Here is a 17,156-nt window from a genome sequence, read left to right as displayed (position 1 = left end):
AAGTCAGTCTGCTCCTCAAAAAACTCTTGGCTTCAGTGTAAGATAATAGATAACGCCGGGATACAGACAAGTGCAACGGTGCGGTGGGACAGCATTGCTTAGCGTAGTAGGAAGTGATCTCACCCCCACAGCGAGCTTAATTGGCATCCAGATTTCTGTAGGTGAAACTATTAAGGGTTGACCTAAAGGAAAAAAAGAACTTTTGTGAATATTTGTAAGTGGTTCTTAGTGATTCTTAGTCTGGATCTGTTTATCTGTGTCCTTGTCCGTACACCCCCCCCCTCCACCCGCCACTCCCCACCCCCATTGCCTTTGGCTGCTGCAAGTCACAAATTCCATCTGAGCCAAAGAAAGAAATCTAGGCTTTTGGAGGATATCTGTGATTTAGGAGGGACAGTATTCCTTTACTCATCTTTGATCCAAGGAACATCCTCTAACTAAGGCAGTGGAGGGCTCTGCTTAGGTCTATTCAGTGTTTCCACTGAATTTCCAGCCTGGCTGACTTCCCAGTGGACGATAGTTCTGGGCAGTGTACGACCTTCCCCAGGAGGAAAGTTGTCCAGCCCCAGCTGCATTTACTAATCAAGACTCTCTGCAAGTGTCTCTCCCTAAAGAGAAGATGCTGTCTCCTGAAGACCTCTTGCAGTCTGCCACTAGAAGGCAAATAAAGACTGTGCTGGAAACCTGATGAGCTGGCGTTAGAAGTAAGCTGCAGACTGAAACTTGGAGAGCAACTGAACACTGAAACAATCTTTAAAAAAACACCAAAACCCCAAACAGTGGCTTCTCAAGTCTTGCTTTCTTCAGTGCTGAATACTTTCTGAAAGAGGTGAAAACTGTTTTTAAGGCTCTGTAGAGAGGTAACTTTATGAAGTGTAATGACTTATGCTTATCATGTCAGTGTGTGTTATCCAACTGTTTCTTCTGGCAAGAAAATCTGTTACTTCTTACTGATACTGTAAGCGTGGAAAACCAAAACAAAACCTGAGATCCCATCCCCTGGAACACAACAGGTTTCAACAGCCTTTTGGAGATATAACAAGGCTTTCCTTGATGTAGTGAACTGTTTACAGACCTGGGTGACTATCAAGGATGCTGGTGCTATTAAGTGAAGTAGTTCATTTTTGATGAAAATTAGAAATAACAAAACCTGGTTTCTATTGTGCGCATTAATATGCCTGTCAAGCAAATGGAAATATTGTTTAAGGCAGATCTAGTTTGTAAATGAATGAGGATTTCAGACCTGGAGTAGGGAATCTGTATAAACTATGCAGCCAAGGCGAAGACTGCTCTGTTGGAGGTGGAGTGTGTGGTTCTGCATAACAGGTGAACTGAAAATGATGGGTATGACAGCAGCTATATTTAAATGAACCGAGTTGAAAGCAGTGCAAGAATAGAGGAAAATGATATACACAAATCGCAGTGAATTCTGTTCTCCCCGGATCTATTTCTTTTGTCACAAGCAAAAATTGCTGTGATGGAACATGAGGAACTAATTTCTGTGACCGAATGAGTTGAAACAACAGTCTGAGTTTGGCAAAGGTACGTGCCTTGTGGCACATGAAGGGGAAAGGAACAAATGTCTTCTGGACAAAACTGAGCAAAGGAGAAGTTTCATTTTCCAGGGCTTCAGAAGGATTTTTTCCTTGTGCAGAAGGAAACTTAAAGATCACAATTTCCACTGTTTTAGGTCAACACAGTCATAGAACTTCTGAGCAAGAATTTGTCATGAAAGGTCAAAGTTGGGATTAATAGTACTGTGAATGGGTCTTTATCCTAGCCAAGTTCCTGCTTTTTTCAAGGATTTTTATGTACATTTTGGAGTTTCAGCTACTTTTGCTTTAAAGGAAGGACTGGGACAGTGTAGAGCAAGTGACATTGTTTTGTACGACACTAGCCAGACCACACCAGCGTGGCATGAAGATGACATGCTTCCTGGTCTCTGGTACCGAGCAAATTATTAAGGTAATTAAAGTCATAGTTTAGAGCATGTTCAGATCAGAGGAGCACTCCACAAAGGCTCTGGTGTCTTTGTATTCCCAAGGGAAGGTCCTGGTGTTATCAAAGTCAGTGCCAGTCCTGTCACTTCAGGCAAAGAACGCCTTTCATGTTTCATCTTGCCAGTCTGCGCTGGGGCCAGCCCGGTATCCCTGCGCTGCTTCTGCACTGAGTGATTCACCATCTGTTTGTACCGTAACCTTTCATCCTACAGATAGATAAGGACAGGAGTAACTTTACTCCAGTTTTACCTCTTGAACCTCAGTAATGTCAAGTCATGTTCCTGGGTGGAGTCTTTTAAGTGGGGTGTATAATAAATTGCATGTTTTTGTTTAGGGAGTTTTCACTGTCATTGAACTCTAGGCTTGAAAAGCACTCTATGCTTAAAATAGCAAATTACCTTTTTTTATTTGATATAAAAGTTGAAACTGTTCTTCTGCACTTCCAGACACCAGTAATCTCAGTAATGCTGCATTGAAGTGAATCTCCTCTTTGCTTTGGGTTTTTTCCCCTTTTTTCTTCTATGCCATATGGATCTTGTGTCTGTCCGTGTTACGTCAGACTTTCACAAAGGCCACTCATCCTTTCGGTGAACATCTTCACTGCTTGCCAGTTTTCCCCCTAAAGAAACTTCCTACATATTGAGCAAAAGTGATAAAAATGATGTATTTTTTTTTCTTACCACTCGAGAAGCTCCTGTTGGTACGGGCAGTATGGTGCATGTTAGCATTGTATCAGAAAGAGACGCATTTCTCTTAAGTAGCGCTTTGTTATGAAGTTCATTTGACTGAAAATATTTTGCATGCTTAACTACCTGCTGGTGAATTTTTCTATGCCAAGTAATGTGTCAGGAGCTAGCGGAGCATAGTAAGTTAATTACTTGTGTGCATACTGTGAAGGAAAAGCAAACAGCAAGGCACCAGTGATACGAAGAATGAGACTTCATTTCAGTCGCCAGAGACTGTGTTGTTAATGAATCTGCTCAATCAGCAGGGAATTGGTAATGTAGATAAGACCAGGTATGGCTGTGTACTGATACGAAGATTAGTCCCTCAACCAAAACATTGTTTTTAGTGAGGGTTTGCTAATATTAAATAGTTTTTCAAAAGCACCGGTGAGATAGAGTAACAGCCTGAATAATTATGGCTGTCTTGAAAAGATATGATGATGATGATCTTCTAATGTGCTCTGCAGACACCATATAAATCCAATATCTTACAGATTTCACAGTTAAGTGATACACTCCAGATTCCATTTTATGGTATATGTCACCGTGGGCTGCCCAAACGCTGCTGTGACTAAACAGCACAGGGAAGCGTGTTCAAAGCTGGCTGCTGCCTTCCTCGCATCGGGCCGAGAGGGGTGGGGAGCGCTGTGCAAATGCACCTGCCTTGCTCCCGAGCATCCCCGGCGGGGTGCGTCCTCGGTGGGGTACGTGAAGACGCTCCCATCGGAGGGAGCAGGCAGCTGTGTGAGCTGCAGGCAGGGAGGGGAAGGGACAGGTGATGCTCTTACCTTGCCCTGGGTAAAATTCATCTCGGTGATAAGCTGTGGCTCAAAGCCTGCAAGCTGCATGCCAGGGTGACCATCCCTAAAGTGACAGTCCCTAAACATTTTGTTCAGGCAGTGCTGGAGGAAAGAACGTTCATCCCAGCCTTTTTTTTTTTTTCTTTTTTCTTTTTTTTTTTTTTTTTTTAAACCCGGTGTTTGAATGTGCACCACTGGTACTGTGGGAGTGAATCTCCTGCAATGCTCGCCCCAACTCCATCCATCACAGCAGTCGCTTTGCTGCCAGCTCTCTGCAGCAGCTGGTTTTTCCCCACAGCAGCTGCTCAGCCGTTTGCATGCGGGTTACCTGCCGCAGGGCAGTGCCGGCGGGGGAAAGGGGCTCTGCCTGTCCTGGCCGGGCAAGGCTGCGGGGCCAGGGACAGCGGGGCAGGAGGAGGGCTGCTGCCGGTGCTCTCCTCCAGCGCTAACGCGCTTCTACCTAAAACAAATCCAGGCAGGAGGGGCGCGATGGACTAAGATCCGCCTTAGGAACATCAGGGCCTTTTCATAACTTTGGTTTGCTGGGATTTGTTGGTTTGGGGTTTGATTTTTTTTTTTTTGTTGTTTTTAAATTCTGGACTCTCCTAATTGGAAAACTAAAGCCAGTTTTGAATAGTTTAAGCCATTTAGCGTAAGATACTGGAAATGGCAGATATGGAAGAAAAACAGTTGTAAGTGTTGTCTGTCTCAGCTACAGAAGCAGCGGTGTCTGCTAGAGTGCCTCAGGCTGGACACTATGGCTGCTTATTGTCTTCCTATTTATTCCCACTCCTGATGCTCTTAAATTAATGGTAGAAACATAGACTGAATGTTAATGGAAGTTGAGGCCAGGGTTCACGATGTGTCGTTAAGTAAAAGCTGGCAATCTCCCAGAAACTCTCCCGGGAGCTATTTTACTGGTGCATATTAGTGAAAGGGACAGCTGGATTGAGAAGGCTGTTGTAACAGTGATGCCATTAGGAACTTAGTTGGGCAAAAGTTGATTTTTCACCTAAAAAGGAAGTATCGTAGGAAAGCCAGTGTTTGTCAAGGTCTAACGAGTGATTTCAGGGACTGCAGTGTTGTCTGTGATATAATTAAACAGTAAGGTCCTAGTACGGTGACTGTCTTCTGGTCAGGTTAGGATCAACAAGGGGTATTGGAAAGCTGAAGGTGACAAATGTTTCAGCAACAGATAAAATTATCTTCCTGATTTTATTGTTTAAGCCACCCTCTGCTCAGGACACTTCTGGTTTTTGTAAATTTTAAACCTGAGCCAAAGCAACAAGTGAAAATCATTTTTGTAGCAGGTTTCTTTTGAAATCATGAGTACTTCCACTCCACCAGTGCCTCTGGAGAAGCTTTATTGATATCAGCCCTCCCTCCCTTTACTCCCTTTCTATATTGCTCTGTGCTCTCTCTGGGTGTTTTATTAACCTGCATCCTGCAAAAATTCAATAAAAATATACAATTTTTTCGTTTCTTTCCTCCTTTTCTTTTTTTTTTTCCATGCTGGCTTTCAGAGACAAAGCTCTGGGGAAGGCTCCTTTGGTTAGTTACGAGGAACAGATGGGAATCAAGAAAAGGTACTTTCTGTTCCCGTACCCACCTAAATTGGAGGTAATTAAGTTACAGTGAGGCATCATTTACGTTAGCAGTTTCTTTGGTGAGATCAAGGCTATTAAGGGTACATGTGAGAAGTAGTAGGATTCAAGTCTGTGGTGCTTTGAGAAATAATTGGAACTGTGTTTTTCCTAAATGCGTTTGCAGGCAGCCTGGCACCGAGGTCCATAGTGGGACGGCTGAGTCTCGCACAGTTACTGCGCTTTTTATCTCTGCAGCTCTTCTCAAGCTTTGAGGAATCCTTGCAGATGCTCTGATGAGACAGGTGAACTTCTCCCTTTATAAAGGAAGGGAGTGAAATGGAGCGTGCAGGTCCTGGTGGTAGGAAGGAGACAGAGAAGCAAGATGGGAATTTGAGATTTCCTGACTTAAATGTCATGGCTTATTACGGTCACTGTCGTTCAGCGTTCATCTCTGAGCCGCTGGGCAGGTTCAGCAGCACGGGAGCTTTGATGCTTCAGCAGGGTCTCAGTCAAGCTCTCAAACAAGCCAAGATCTCTGGTTTAAAGACAAAATGCCCCCATAAAAGGGTTCCTTAGCCCACCATGCCTGTTCTGGCAGGTTTTCCTCTTGCCTCGCTCCTCCTACAGCCTGAGGTGTCTCTACCACAGTTTCAGCTCAGCAGCCGCTCCCAGGCTGCTGCCCACTTTCAGCTCGGGCTGGGTCCTATGGAGGCTGTCGCCCGCAATCCAGCTGTAAGGGCACAGAGCAACAGGCTGTCTGCTCGGCCCCCTCGCTTCTGCCTGCTCTGGGTGTTGGCAAGGGATGCTGTAATTAGCACCAAGCCAAATTCAGATCCTCTTCCTTCCTCTTCTTTCAACAAAGTCTTCTTGAGGCCCCCAGGCCTCCATCTGCATCTAAGAGCTCTTGGGTGGGAAAATTTCCTGCCCAGTTTCTTCTTCTTGTTTCCTCTGTTTTATTTTCTCTGAGCTTTATTCACGCTGTGCTTTCTCCTTGGGGTAGCCCAGATGGAACCATGGTTTACATTAGTGTTAGATGCTTGTGCTCCTTCTTCTTCTGTTTGATTGCATGAAACACCAGACTAATTTCTTCTTGTATCTTTGCTCTTTGGAAGAATTGGTGTTTCTTTTCTCTTCTGTCCCATGGGAAGGTTGATCGCCATTCTGTTGTGCTAGTGGGTTATGCAGCTCAGGGAGATGGCTTTGGAGAAGAGAGCACGAAGCAAGGTTGTTACAAAATAGGGAAGGTTAGCCCAGGAGGGCTGCATGTTTTCAAATTTGAGGTGCTTCGTGTTGGGTTGCTTGCAGCTCTGTCTCACATTGTTTGGTTGTAAGCTTTTCAAGGCAGGAGCTGTTTGCTGCTCTGTATGTGGAAGAATGGACACCCTCTTCCTTCTGCAGTATTTGGGCACTACAGCAATATATGTGTTTCTGCTGTCAGGGTCCATCGTTATACAACTATTACCCTGTAAAGGAAAAAAAGGATAGTGAGAGAGAGAGACCCTTCCGCAGAGAAAGTTGTTCTGGACATGACCTGTCCGAGGCACCCGTGCCCTGTCCGAGGCACCCATTACTGAAATGTATGTCTTCCTCCCAGCAACGCAAAGTGCTGCCGTTGAGCTTCTGCATTGATTCATAATACATCTTCATTCAGTAATTTCCATTAGGATTTATACTTTTTAAAATTATATTTAGGAAAAAAATCTATTTTTATGTCTGTCCCTAGCCTTCATGGAGCTTTACTCAACTAGTATAGGAATAGAAGAAAGTTAATTTACAATGTCTTCATATAAATTAATCTCCTGTTTTCTCCTTATATTGTAAGTTATCGCCTCGTTTATTATATGCAGCTCAGGGGTGAGCAGTTTTAAAAAGGCCTCAGACAGTTGTGAAATTAATGGTGTGAGATGTCAGATACATTTATTAAAAATGCAGAAAATTGTAAAAAACAGAGGATGGAGATGTATATTGTCTCAGCCACTCGCCACCAGCAGGCACCTTCTATACCACAATTTATCCTCCCACTCAGTGAGTTCTGCATAGTGATTTCATTGATATTATTGTGCTCTGTGCCCAATATAGATATTTTTGAAATATTAGAGTTACAAAACTCAACAGCTCATTAGTTGTGTCTGTCAAGAGTTTATTGTGTGAGACACCCCTTAAAACCCCCCAAACTCTTTTGCCAGCACAGCTAAACTTAGTACCATTTTCACTTTTCTGTGGTGGTAAATTATTCAGCTCACAAATGCTAAAACTTGAAATGTTTACGGAAAAAGCTTGTTTTAGTAATTACACTTACTCCACTTTCTTGTGAGCTTCCTACAACATTTGTCTCAAGGTCCTGGTGTTTCCTGATGTTGGATATTTATCATACATTTGTGCCGCTGGCAGGTTGATAGGTACAGTGGGAGCTTCATACAAGATTCATGGCAGCTTCATACTTTTTTGAGAACAAAATTAGAATGCAGAAAGTAAGCTTATATGTATGGGGGAGATATATATATAAAAACAATATGTTTGTGACTATGTAATACAGATGTTCACATACATATTAGGGAATGCAAAGGTTTTGAAAACATATACATGAAAAATTTTGCCAAAGATAATTGAAGGTTAGAAGGTTTAATTAAAAGAACCCAGCAATAATTGTAGCATCTGTGGATATGAAAATTTAAGGAGAACATGCAGCTCGCTCTGTCTTCAGGTTTAAAAGCTGCAGACATTATAGGATAGTTTATATTTAGGAGCGTGGTTTAAAGCCTTTCTTTCTCTCTTCGCATCAGCCACATTTTGGCAGTGAGACAGTATCACTGACAAAATCAGTTTTGAAGATTAGCTTTGCTTTTACAGCCCCATGGCTGGGCATTTCTGTAGGTGTGGTGGCATCAGTGCAGAAAGGAGTTGTTGGTGCTTCTGATGTTGCTGCTAGCAGTTGCTCAAAGGTTATCTAACTCCAACCCCTTTTTGTTCCGTCTTCCTGTATTTGTGTTTGTTCCAACAACTGCCAGTTAAGATATCCCTTATCAGAGATTGTTCTTGGGGAAAATTTCCTTCAGCTTCTTTCAGTTCTCCAAAAAACTGGCTTTGGCTGTTTACGACTCTCGCATGTCTTACGCTTTTCTGTACCGAGCTTGCAGACTGGATGCTGCTTAGACCTGTTGGGTCTCAGCAAGCTCTTCAGGATCTTGCTCTTGGTATTCGGTCTCATTTTGCAAGGAGTGATTGGAATTTTCTGCAAGCATGAGTGTCTCATGTTAAACAGAGTGATGACAGAGAATATTAAAATGAAAAGCCCTTTTCCCTCAGGGTAGGAAATCCTGAAATCTTTGTTCAAAACAGCGCTGTGAACTCTAACTATGGGCTCTCCTTCTCCATCTCTTTGATTTTGGTATGCCATCATTTTAGAGCAAGACAGTATAATTTCAGCAACTTTTCCCCCTGATGATTCAACAACTCGATTGCTTTCTCTGCAATGGGAAGGCCCCTGAAAGATGCCACTGATTTTTATCAAGGCTTTCAGGGATTTTTATACCTTTACCCCGGCAGCCTCATGGTAAATCACTCAACAAGAGATACGTCATTCAAATCATTCTTTTCTGCCTTGTATCTAAATGCAGTCTTTAGGCTTCATCCTACGGGGTTCACTTTATTTCTTCTTTGTAGGAGGGAACTGAAGGTGAGCGGAGAGGGTAAAGGGAGGCTGATTTTTTGGCTGATCTGGATCTGCAAGTATGTGCCTTGCGTCCTGTCATAACTCACATGGCGTAAGCACCTTCCTTTGATGCCTTCCTGGACTTACTGGTAGAGTTGCTTTTAAATGGCAAAAAGTGATGGTGAAGTCTTAGTTTATGGCATTAAGTAACAGTTTCAATCTTTTTGTCCCAGGTAACAGAGAGAAGCCCCAGACTGAGATTTTTGAAGGATCTTAAAATGCATTCAGTTCCGTAGTGAATTTCACTGATATTTGATTGTTTTAAATGATTTTTGTCCTGTTTGAAAATTCAGCCTGCTATTGAAGTTCACTGCTTTGTAGCTGAGCAAGGGCACCACTTCCTTGCTCTTTCTCAGTATGAAAAAAGGAACCGTTTTTGTTTACTGGTGGTGACATTTCTTTTCAGTGTTTCTTGAGATTTGGCTCTTGATGGGACAGTTCAAATATGACAAGGACTCGGAGGCAGAGATGCACATCTGTAGAGTTGCTCAGCTAAATGCTGAGATGGTTGGGCAGGTCATAGCTGCCAGTCTGTGCAAAGCAAAGCATCCCTATTTATCCGGAGTCTGTAGAACTTGCACACATTCTTACCTGCTGCGGTCCGTTAAGTTAAACTACCCATCCAGAGCTGTGCAAGCAAAGTTGGGGAGGTTTTTGTGTGAAGAGGAAACGCTATTTCATTCCATCCATCCTTAATAACTGGTTGGATTTTGCCATAAGAGAAGCCCGGAATTTTCCCTTTTATATCCACGATACCGCCATGTATATGAAATAGCGAGACGCTTTTGGAAATTGTGTGTCAGAGGCTGTCCCCATTGACTTTCAAGTGAGGTCTGGCTTTTAAGCACTTGAATCCTTTCTGATTTTGTTTCTTGTGCTTTAAGCAGGAAGGCAGACTGTGGTAGATGCTAGAGGCAACCAGCTTGGTTGGCATCCCTAACATACTCGACCAAATACCACTGCCATCCAAGAAGATACCAAGCCACTGCTTAGCAGGTCTTGTGCCCTATTTTGGATGAGCTGGTCCCACATTCTTCCAACCGAGCACGATAAGAGCCTTTGCCTACTTTACATGAACCATGGGCATGCTGCCTCTAGTATGGATCATGTCTCCATGTGAGGATAGCTTCTGTTGGCATTACAAAACTGACCGTGCAAGTGAGCAGCAAGAGCTGTCTGCATGTGGGGCAGTGAGGACAAAGTAGGGCTAGAAAGGGGTGAGGGATATAAGCCTTTCTGCAGTGCCCTTTTTCTTACAGCTCTGTACATATCTGCCTCGCATATAGTCACGAACGAATGATCTCCCATATTAAGATGATGGGCTAGGATGTCCCCATGAAGTGACCAAGCTAATTTGCTTTAATTGCAGAAGTGAGGGGTTTTGGTTGCTTTGCAATCACGACTACCGTTTTCATTCAAAACCAGGAAGTTGAGAGGCATCAAAGATGGTAAAAGATTTGTCTGAGATCATTTTGTTAAAAACAAAACAAAACAAAACAAAACAACAACAAAAAAACCCCACACAACAAAACAACAACAAAAAACCAAACAAGTAGAACAAATAATAAAAACCCTCCAAAATTAAAACCCCTAAACTAGTTCTTTGCATGCCAGGCCTGGGATTTGAAGTCAGATTTTTGTGAAAATGTTAAAAACAAGTGAAATTTAAAAAACCAAGTGTTGATATTCCTACCTCTTCCCCAACTTGTAAATGAATGATCAAAATCACATTACTCAAAAATTGCTAATGTCTGTTAAACTATATCTGGATGTTGTGTAAAGGCACGTGTGTTACACACCAGTCTGTATCAGAGCAGCTGATCCATTAATTGGAAAATTATTTAAAATCAAGGAAATGCCAGTGGTTTTAATAAGAGATGTTTTAAACAAAAGATTGTGGAAGAAAAATAAATATATTTGATTTTTTTTAAAGTGGAAGTTTTTATACAAGCTTTAATTAGATTTTGGCAGAATACATTATTTTAATGGTTTTTCATTAATGAAGACTGCTCATTGTTTTGGTTGTACAGTAAAAAGAAGAAAAAAGTAATCTTGGATTCTATTTAAAGAGCAGCCTGTGTATTAAAAAAACTATTAAAGATACTGCAGTCATTGACAGAAAGATTTTGCATGAGAAAAGAATGCAGAATCCCGCTAGGAAGCATCAAGTAATTTCAGACGAGGATGGGTGATAATATCTCTGGCATTATGTGTTGTTTGAAACGTCTCTTGTAAGAAGCCGCGGTGTTGCTGAGGTTCCTGACCCCAGCTCTGCTTTCACGCCTTGGAAGCCAGCGGCCCTTTTGCCCCTGATTTCGGCGGAGATAAGGTCAAGTCCCCAGAGACCTGGCTGCAATCCAAAATGAGCTCACGAGGTTGCCAGCCCTGGGAGATCGATGGGCTCTGCAGCTCCCCGAGCTGCAAGCGGACGCGGGGCAGGGTTTCGGTGGGGCTGGAGGTAGGGGGCTGTGGTGCAGAGGTGCTCCGACCCGTGCGCCAGCCCGAGCCGGGGAACAGAGCAAGTGGGGCTGGATGAGAAGACACCCCGCGGCAGCTGGGAGAGGATGGCCTCCTCTCCGCGATGCTCAGGGGACCACTGTGGCCAAACTCCCTTTCCTCACTGCTTTCCTCAGCCCCTAGCCCCATCCCGTCACTCAGGCATTCTCCAGTCGCCATCTCGTCTGGCTGCCGTGCATTTGGTTGACCTGGGGGGTGACCACAGCCCTCCTTCCCCGGTGTGTGCACGTAGTAGTTGGACCCGATGGCATGCTTTTCCTGGAGGCAGGACACTGATTTCAGTATCTGAGTATGCCAAACGTTATCAGTCTGTCCTGTTTCTGTGTTGCTCGTGCATCAAATACTCCAGCGCCAGGATGGGGCTGTCTGATGTTTACCTTTGCTTGCAGGTCATCCCACCATCTCAGTGGAAATGTGCATTATTTATTACACAGGTGAGGGCTCTTAACTTGTTTGGGGTTTGAAAACCAAATTATTTGTCAGCCCCTAAAAGGCCAATTCAAATTCATTCCAAATTTTATTTGATTAAAGCCACAATGCTTACTGTTGGAAAAATGGAATACAAGTAGCCATAAGTTACTCTGTTTCAGATGGGTAAATGTCACACACAGAATGAAGGGATTTGTTTTTTACTAGGTTTAAGTGAAACAGTCTTTATTTAGTGTCATGTTTTTATTTAAAAGCATTTATTTAAAGTTCTAAAAAACAAAGAATTCAATAAAGCAAGACAGGTGCAACTGCAAATGATTAATGATATAATTCTCAGTACTTTATAAAGTGTCTAATGCTGAAGAGATTTATACAGTGCAGAATGGCAATTGTGCTTTGATGGAAGGAATAGGTAATCAATACCTGCAAGCTTAGAAAAAGTGTTCTATTTCCTCCACTAATGATATAGGGTTTTTTGCAAGGCAAGGATGTCTGGAGCATGAGACACTTGGAAGAAGAATTAATTTGAAATCTGTAGTGGAAGATCAGTTTCAATTAAAACTGCACTTGAATGTCCATGGAAAAAAGCAGGCAGTTAGGCTTAAACCTTCTGATGGCTACCAGTGAATAAATGAATCCCACTGCACTATTCTTGATTACATTTTATAGGTTGTTGAGCTTATTTTTTCTGGGTAGGGGATATAATTTATTTACTTTGGTCTCAAAACCACAAATTTGCTTCTCGCCCCCCTAGCTCCGCTTTGCCTTTTCACGCTAATTGTTAAAGCGGGGATGGCCCCAATCCTGCACAGCTGGGAATGGAGATGTTGGGGTCACGGCCTCTATTTCTGTCTAGAATTGCTGCCATAATGGTGTAGGTCATATTGCATGTAATAATTTGCATATCAAAAATTTCTGAAAGAAATTAATGGAAAACCTAGCCGTTTATAAAATCCTGTGCTGATTATAACTAGCAGGTCCTGAACCTCTAAATCAGAGTTTAGCCTTATGAATGTAATTTGGGATGTCAGGACTTGGAGTCACTGCACCAGCACTAAGTTGGGGGTTTGAATTGCTGAGAGAGTTTCATTGCATTAGATTTTGCTTTAATAATTCAGCACCAATACGGAAACATTTTATGCATAAAAACTAATACTATCACATGAAGAGAGCAGATATTGCTAGGCTTTTTTTGGTAAAATATAGATTTAGAACCAAGTGAAGCTACTGTATTTATATAAAGAGATGTATTGCTATTAAATTCATCCAAACAAGTTTAATTTAAAAAAGAAGACTTAATGTGTTTTAAAACAGTACAAAGCTATACAAGCCTTTAAAGATCTGTGAAAAACTACATTTCAGCCAGGGTCAGTCCAGGTACCTAAGTCACTTGAGGTGTTAATTCAACATGGTGGTTGGTTGCTTTGTTTGTTTGTTTACCCTTATGGCTTATTTTATTCATTTTGACAAGACAGTTTTCACTGCAAATTGGTTGAGAGCTGGCTATACTTTTTAGAAAAAAAAAAAAAGTCTTTTTGACAAGATGCATGGAAGGAACCCTACAGTCCTTGTTAAAATAAATCCGCCTACTCAAAAAAAAAAAAAAAAATCTCCCCATTGACTGAAGGGTCACCAAAATACTTAAAAAAGAAAAATTTGAGTGCACAGCTCCTTTTGAATGCACAGCTGAAACCACAGCGATAGCCTCTGTGAGCAGAGTGCTTTTGAAAAGCTCACCCCATGTTTATAACAAAGCCAAAAAATGCGAGCTGGCAGGTTTGATGATTATGTGCAGTACTAAACATTTTAAAGCAAATGCCCAAATTTCATGGAGTAAATGCAAGGTTATATGAAAAGTAAATCTGAATTGCCAATTAATTCACTGCAAACCAATTACTAAGAGCATCCTGAATCAGGAAAAATATGTCTTTGAGTAGAACATGTTTGGTTTTCCCCATGTATGTTTTTAATAATTCTGTTCTCCTTGGCTGTGGAACATTGGGAAATTAACTGGAAGTGGCTTTTGCTGACAATACATGTTGAGCCATGAGATAAACGAAACTGATTTTTAACCTGGCTAGATGATGTAAATGATTTTTAAAGGATGTTGCAATTTCACCTAATTGTAGTTGAAAGTAAAACACTTTCTTGTTGTTGGTTTGGTTACCATACAGCATTTGTGTGCGATGAGTATAGCACAAAATCTTACTATTGATTAAGTGTCCTGCGTTAGCGCACGGGAAGATAGGAAGAATGCATTTTGCAACTAGACAGATTAAAACCCAGAGGGCCAAAGAAACTGGCCTTCACAACTGCTGGGTGTGGATGGCACTAATTGGATTTACATACGCTTCTCAGATGCAAGGGTAATAAATGCATATCGGTACCTCATTTACTGCTGTCTGCCTATCGAACAGGCATGCCGACCGTGTCGTTCAGAGGTATGATACAGGTATGGCACAGGGGTCTCAGGAGAGCAGAGTTCGACTCTGGGTTGTAACTTGGTTTTGGTAGATGAGCTTGGGCAAATTGCTTCCCTTCTCAGGCCATCAATTTCCCTGTCTTTACATGAGAATAATGTTGCTGATCCCTGCTGTAAAACACTTCAAGAACTGTGAGCGAAAAGTGCTTTACAAGAACTCTGTGCTGTTATTTCAGGAGCTTAAACCACTGTTTGCGCTCATAGGAAGATAATCTCTTAGTCTCTGTTAATACAATTTAAGAGTTGGAGAGGGAGGTCATAAGAAAAATTTGAAATTCACTGGAGATCCTCCTGTGTGTGCTGCTGGGGGTCCTTGGTGTTAATAGTGCATCTAGAGCTGGTACATGGTGGGGATGACAAGGTCTTTGCCTGAAACCTTTTATTTTTACGTATTATTTTTATTGACTATTCGTGCTGGAGAACCTCGCAGAATGGGCAGGGTGAGTTAGGGCTGCAGCAGACAACCGCTGGCAGATTTAGTGGTAGTTTGCAATACTACCTCTTGCAGCTCCACCGCCACGCCATAGGACACTGCTGCTTTCCTTCTCCCAGCAGCAGTGCTGGTGCAATCCTGTTGCTAAATTTAGTTAAAAAATTTGGGGGTTGAGGACTCATACACCAAAAAGTAATCTGGAGCTGGCGAAAGCTCTGGAACAGGAGCAGGATGCACTCCTCCTGTGCCTTGTGAGTTGGGTGGACAGCTGTGATAACAGCGAGTATCTTAAACTACTAAAAAAGACTTTAAAGCGTTATGCTGAGCCTGTGAGGACCCTGATGTGCTGGGGACAGAGGCTGCTGGTGTCATTCCTCTTTGCAGCTGTAGCATGCTCTTTTCTTACTGACCTCGCACGGTGGCTAACGATGGGCTTACAAAATACAGCAGCTTATATTGCTTTCCAGAACTTAAACTACTCCCTGCAAAATTTTTAAATAAAAAAAAAGAGAGCAGAGGGGTGTGGAGGGGCGGAGAGGTGACAGTATTTGGCTCTGCGTCTGCTTTTGGCTAGCTGTCATGTAATATGGATGGCTCTCGTGCCCAGGTACAGCCACGTATGCAAGACACTGCCCGTCAGTCCTTGGAGCTTCTCATTCTCTGCTCGTATTTGACTTGACTTGTTTTGAGGGAGTAGTTTACATCAGGTGAGAACAGACTGTGCTAATAAGGAAAACAGAAATCTCATGTAGGAAGAGCAGCAAAAGAAAGTTCTGGTATTTTCCTGACAGGTCATTGTCCTCTTTACTTCCTCCATCCAGAGTAATTTTTTTTTCCTTTGTTGTTTTCTTCAAATTTACTAATATACATTTAGCTTAATTCTTTCTTTTTACCTTTTCTGGCTTCAAAACCTCCAACACAAATGAAATAATTAATAAAGATCGTATTATCTAAGCAGAGTATTGCACACACACGAGTTAATGGGTAGCTGTTACATTATTTGTCTCATGTGAAAAGGTAAACTGTATAGTAATATATTAAGGCTGAAGCTTTAGGAAGGTTCCTGTAACACCATGCTAATTGACAACATACACCCAAGGAGAACTTGGGAAATGCGGATAGTTTTATAGAATAGTAATTAAAAAAAAAAAAGGCCGTTGTTCATTACTGCTAGAGGCAAAGTTGGAGTACTGCGCAAAGCTAATGGATTTCAATCTCCTCATAAGTTTACACGTCTTAACCTCTTTCATACGTGAGAAGTGTAACTGCAGTGGAGTTACCTGGGGAGCTTAAGTGCTTCATCCTCATACTTAAGAGTTATCCAAAACTGTTGAGCCACTGGAATGTTAATTGGCATTGGTATTTTTTAACAGGTACCTATGGTCCCGAGCACTGGGTTACTTCCAGCGAGAAATGCGGAGGGTCTCACCAGTCTCCCATAGACATCGTAGACCATCAGGCCCATGTTGGAGATGAGTATCAAGAACTACAGCTTGATGGTTTTGACAATGAATCTTCGAACAAGACTTGGATGAAAAACACAGGAAAAACGGGTATGTTCTTTTCTGTTTGTCTCCATAGCCTGCCTGCAGTCAATTAAAAATTCAAGCCATGTTCCACCCTCCTCCTTTTTCATTGTTCTGTTGTTTGGGTTTTGCTGCCTTTTTTTTTTTTTAAATATAATTTTCCAGCAGCAGCCACCTATCTCTGCCTCTGCATTCTGTGCAAAGCTAGTTCTGCAGATTGATTTTAAGGGTTTTTTAAAAGGTTTTTTTTTTTTTTGGTTCTCAGTATAAAATAATTCTCTTGGTAGTCAGTTGTTCCTCAGAATAAAAGGCTGTATAAGAGTTTCAAGGTGTAACCTTGAATTATCAGCTTGGGGAGGCTGTAACATCTAATCCAAAAGAATGCTGAGATGCAAGGCTCAGACTTTTGCAGGAAAGGGGAAGTCTTAGAAATTGAAAGGTTTTAGAGAAGAAAGAGCAATAACTGCTCAGGGTAGTGGGGGCTTATTAATGTGTTTCTGATATGATTATAGCACTGTGTTCTTCACTGAACTGAATCCTCTTCTGCTCTGTCTGTTCTGGCTTTTAGAGAAAAAGAACAGTCACAGTACTGCTTATTTTTACCAAAACAGTTCACAGAAAGGTCAAGGTTGATTTATATGCAAAGCTGCATGCATTTGATTACTCTTTAATTCTAAAAATGTAAAAAGCAGAAATTATAAGGCCACCCTCTTCATTTGACAAGGTCAAATATTTTTAGGGAATTGGATTAAACCACTAATTAATTCAATTTTATTTATTGGAAGTATATTTTTATCTTTATTAACATTCGACATGCATCCCTCTAGTGCTTTATGTAACAAGTCCCTAGTCAGAGGTCTGCTAGCAAAACCCAGGGCAGGTACCCGCTCCGGAGTTTGCAACGCAGCTGTGCACGCAGCGTGACCTCAGGTACACCCATGGCTTC

At 42.0% G+C, this 17,156-nt stretch overlaps 1 protein-coding gene across 1 annotated transcript in view; it reads left to right on the top strand.

Annotated features, from left to right (window-relative positions):
• PTPRG (protein tyrosine phosphatase receptor type G) overlaps positions 1–17,156 on the top strand; it is a 412,947-nt gene that overhangs the window by 206,244 nt on the left and 189,547 nt on the right. Inside the window, exon 3 of the mRNA XM_075514168.1 lies at positions 16,058–16,237. Within this exon, the coding sequence (XP_075370283.1) occupies positions 16,058–16,237 (180 nt within the window). The remainder of the gene's footprint in view (positions 1–16,057; positions 16,238–17,156) is intronic.

Source organism: Mycteria americana, chromosome 11 (assembly GCF_035582795.1).
Source record: "Mycteria americana isolate JAX WOST 10 ecotype Jacksonville Zoo and Gardens chromosome 11, USCA_MyAme_1.0, whole genome shotgun sequence".
Lineage (NCBI taxonomy): Eukaryota > Metazoa > Chordata > Aves > Ciconiiformes > Ciconiidae > Mycteria > Mycteria americana.
Note: the sequence above shows the minus strand (reverse complement) of the source record. Positions and strands in the feature narration are given on the sequence as shown.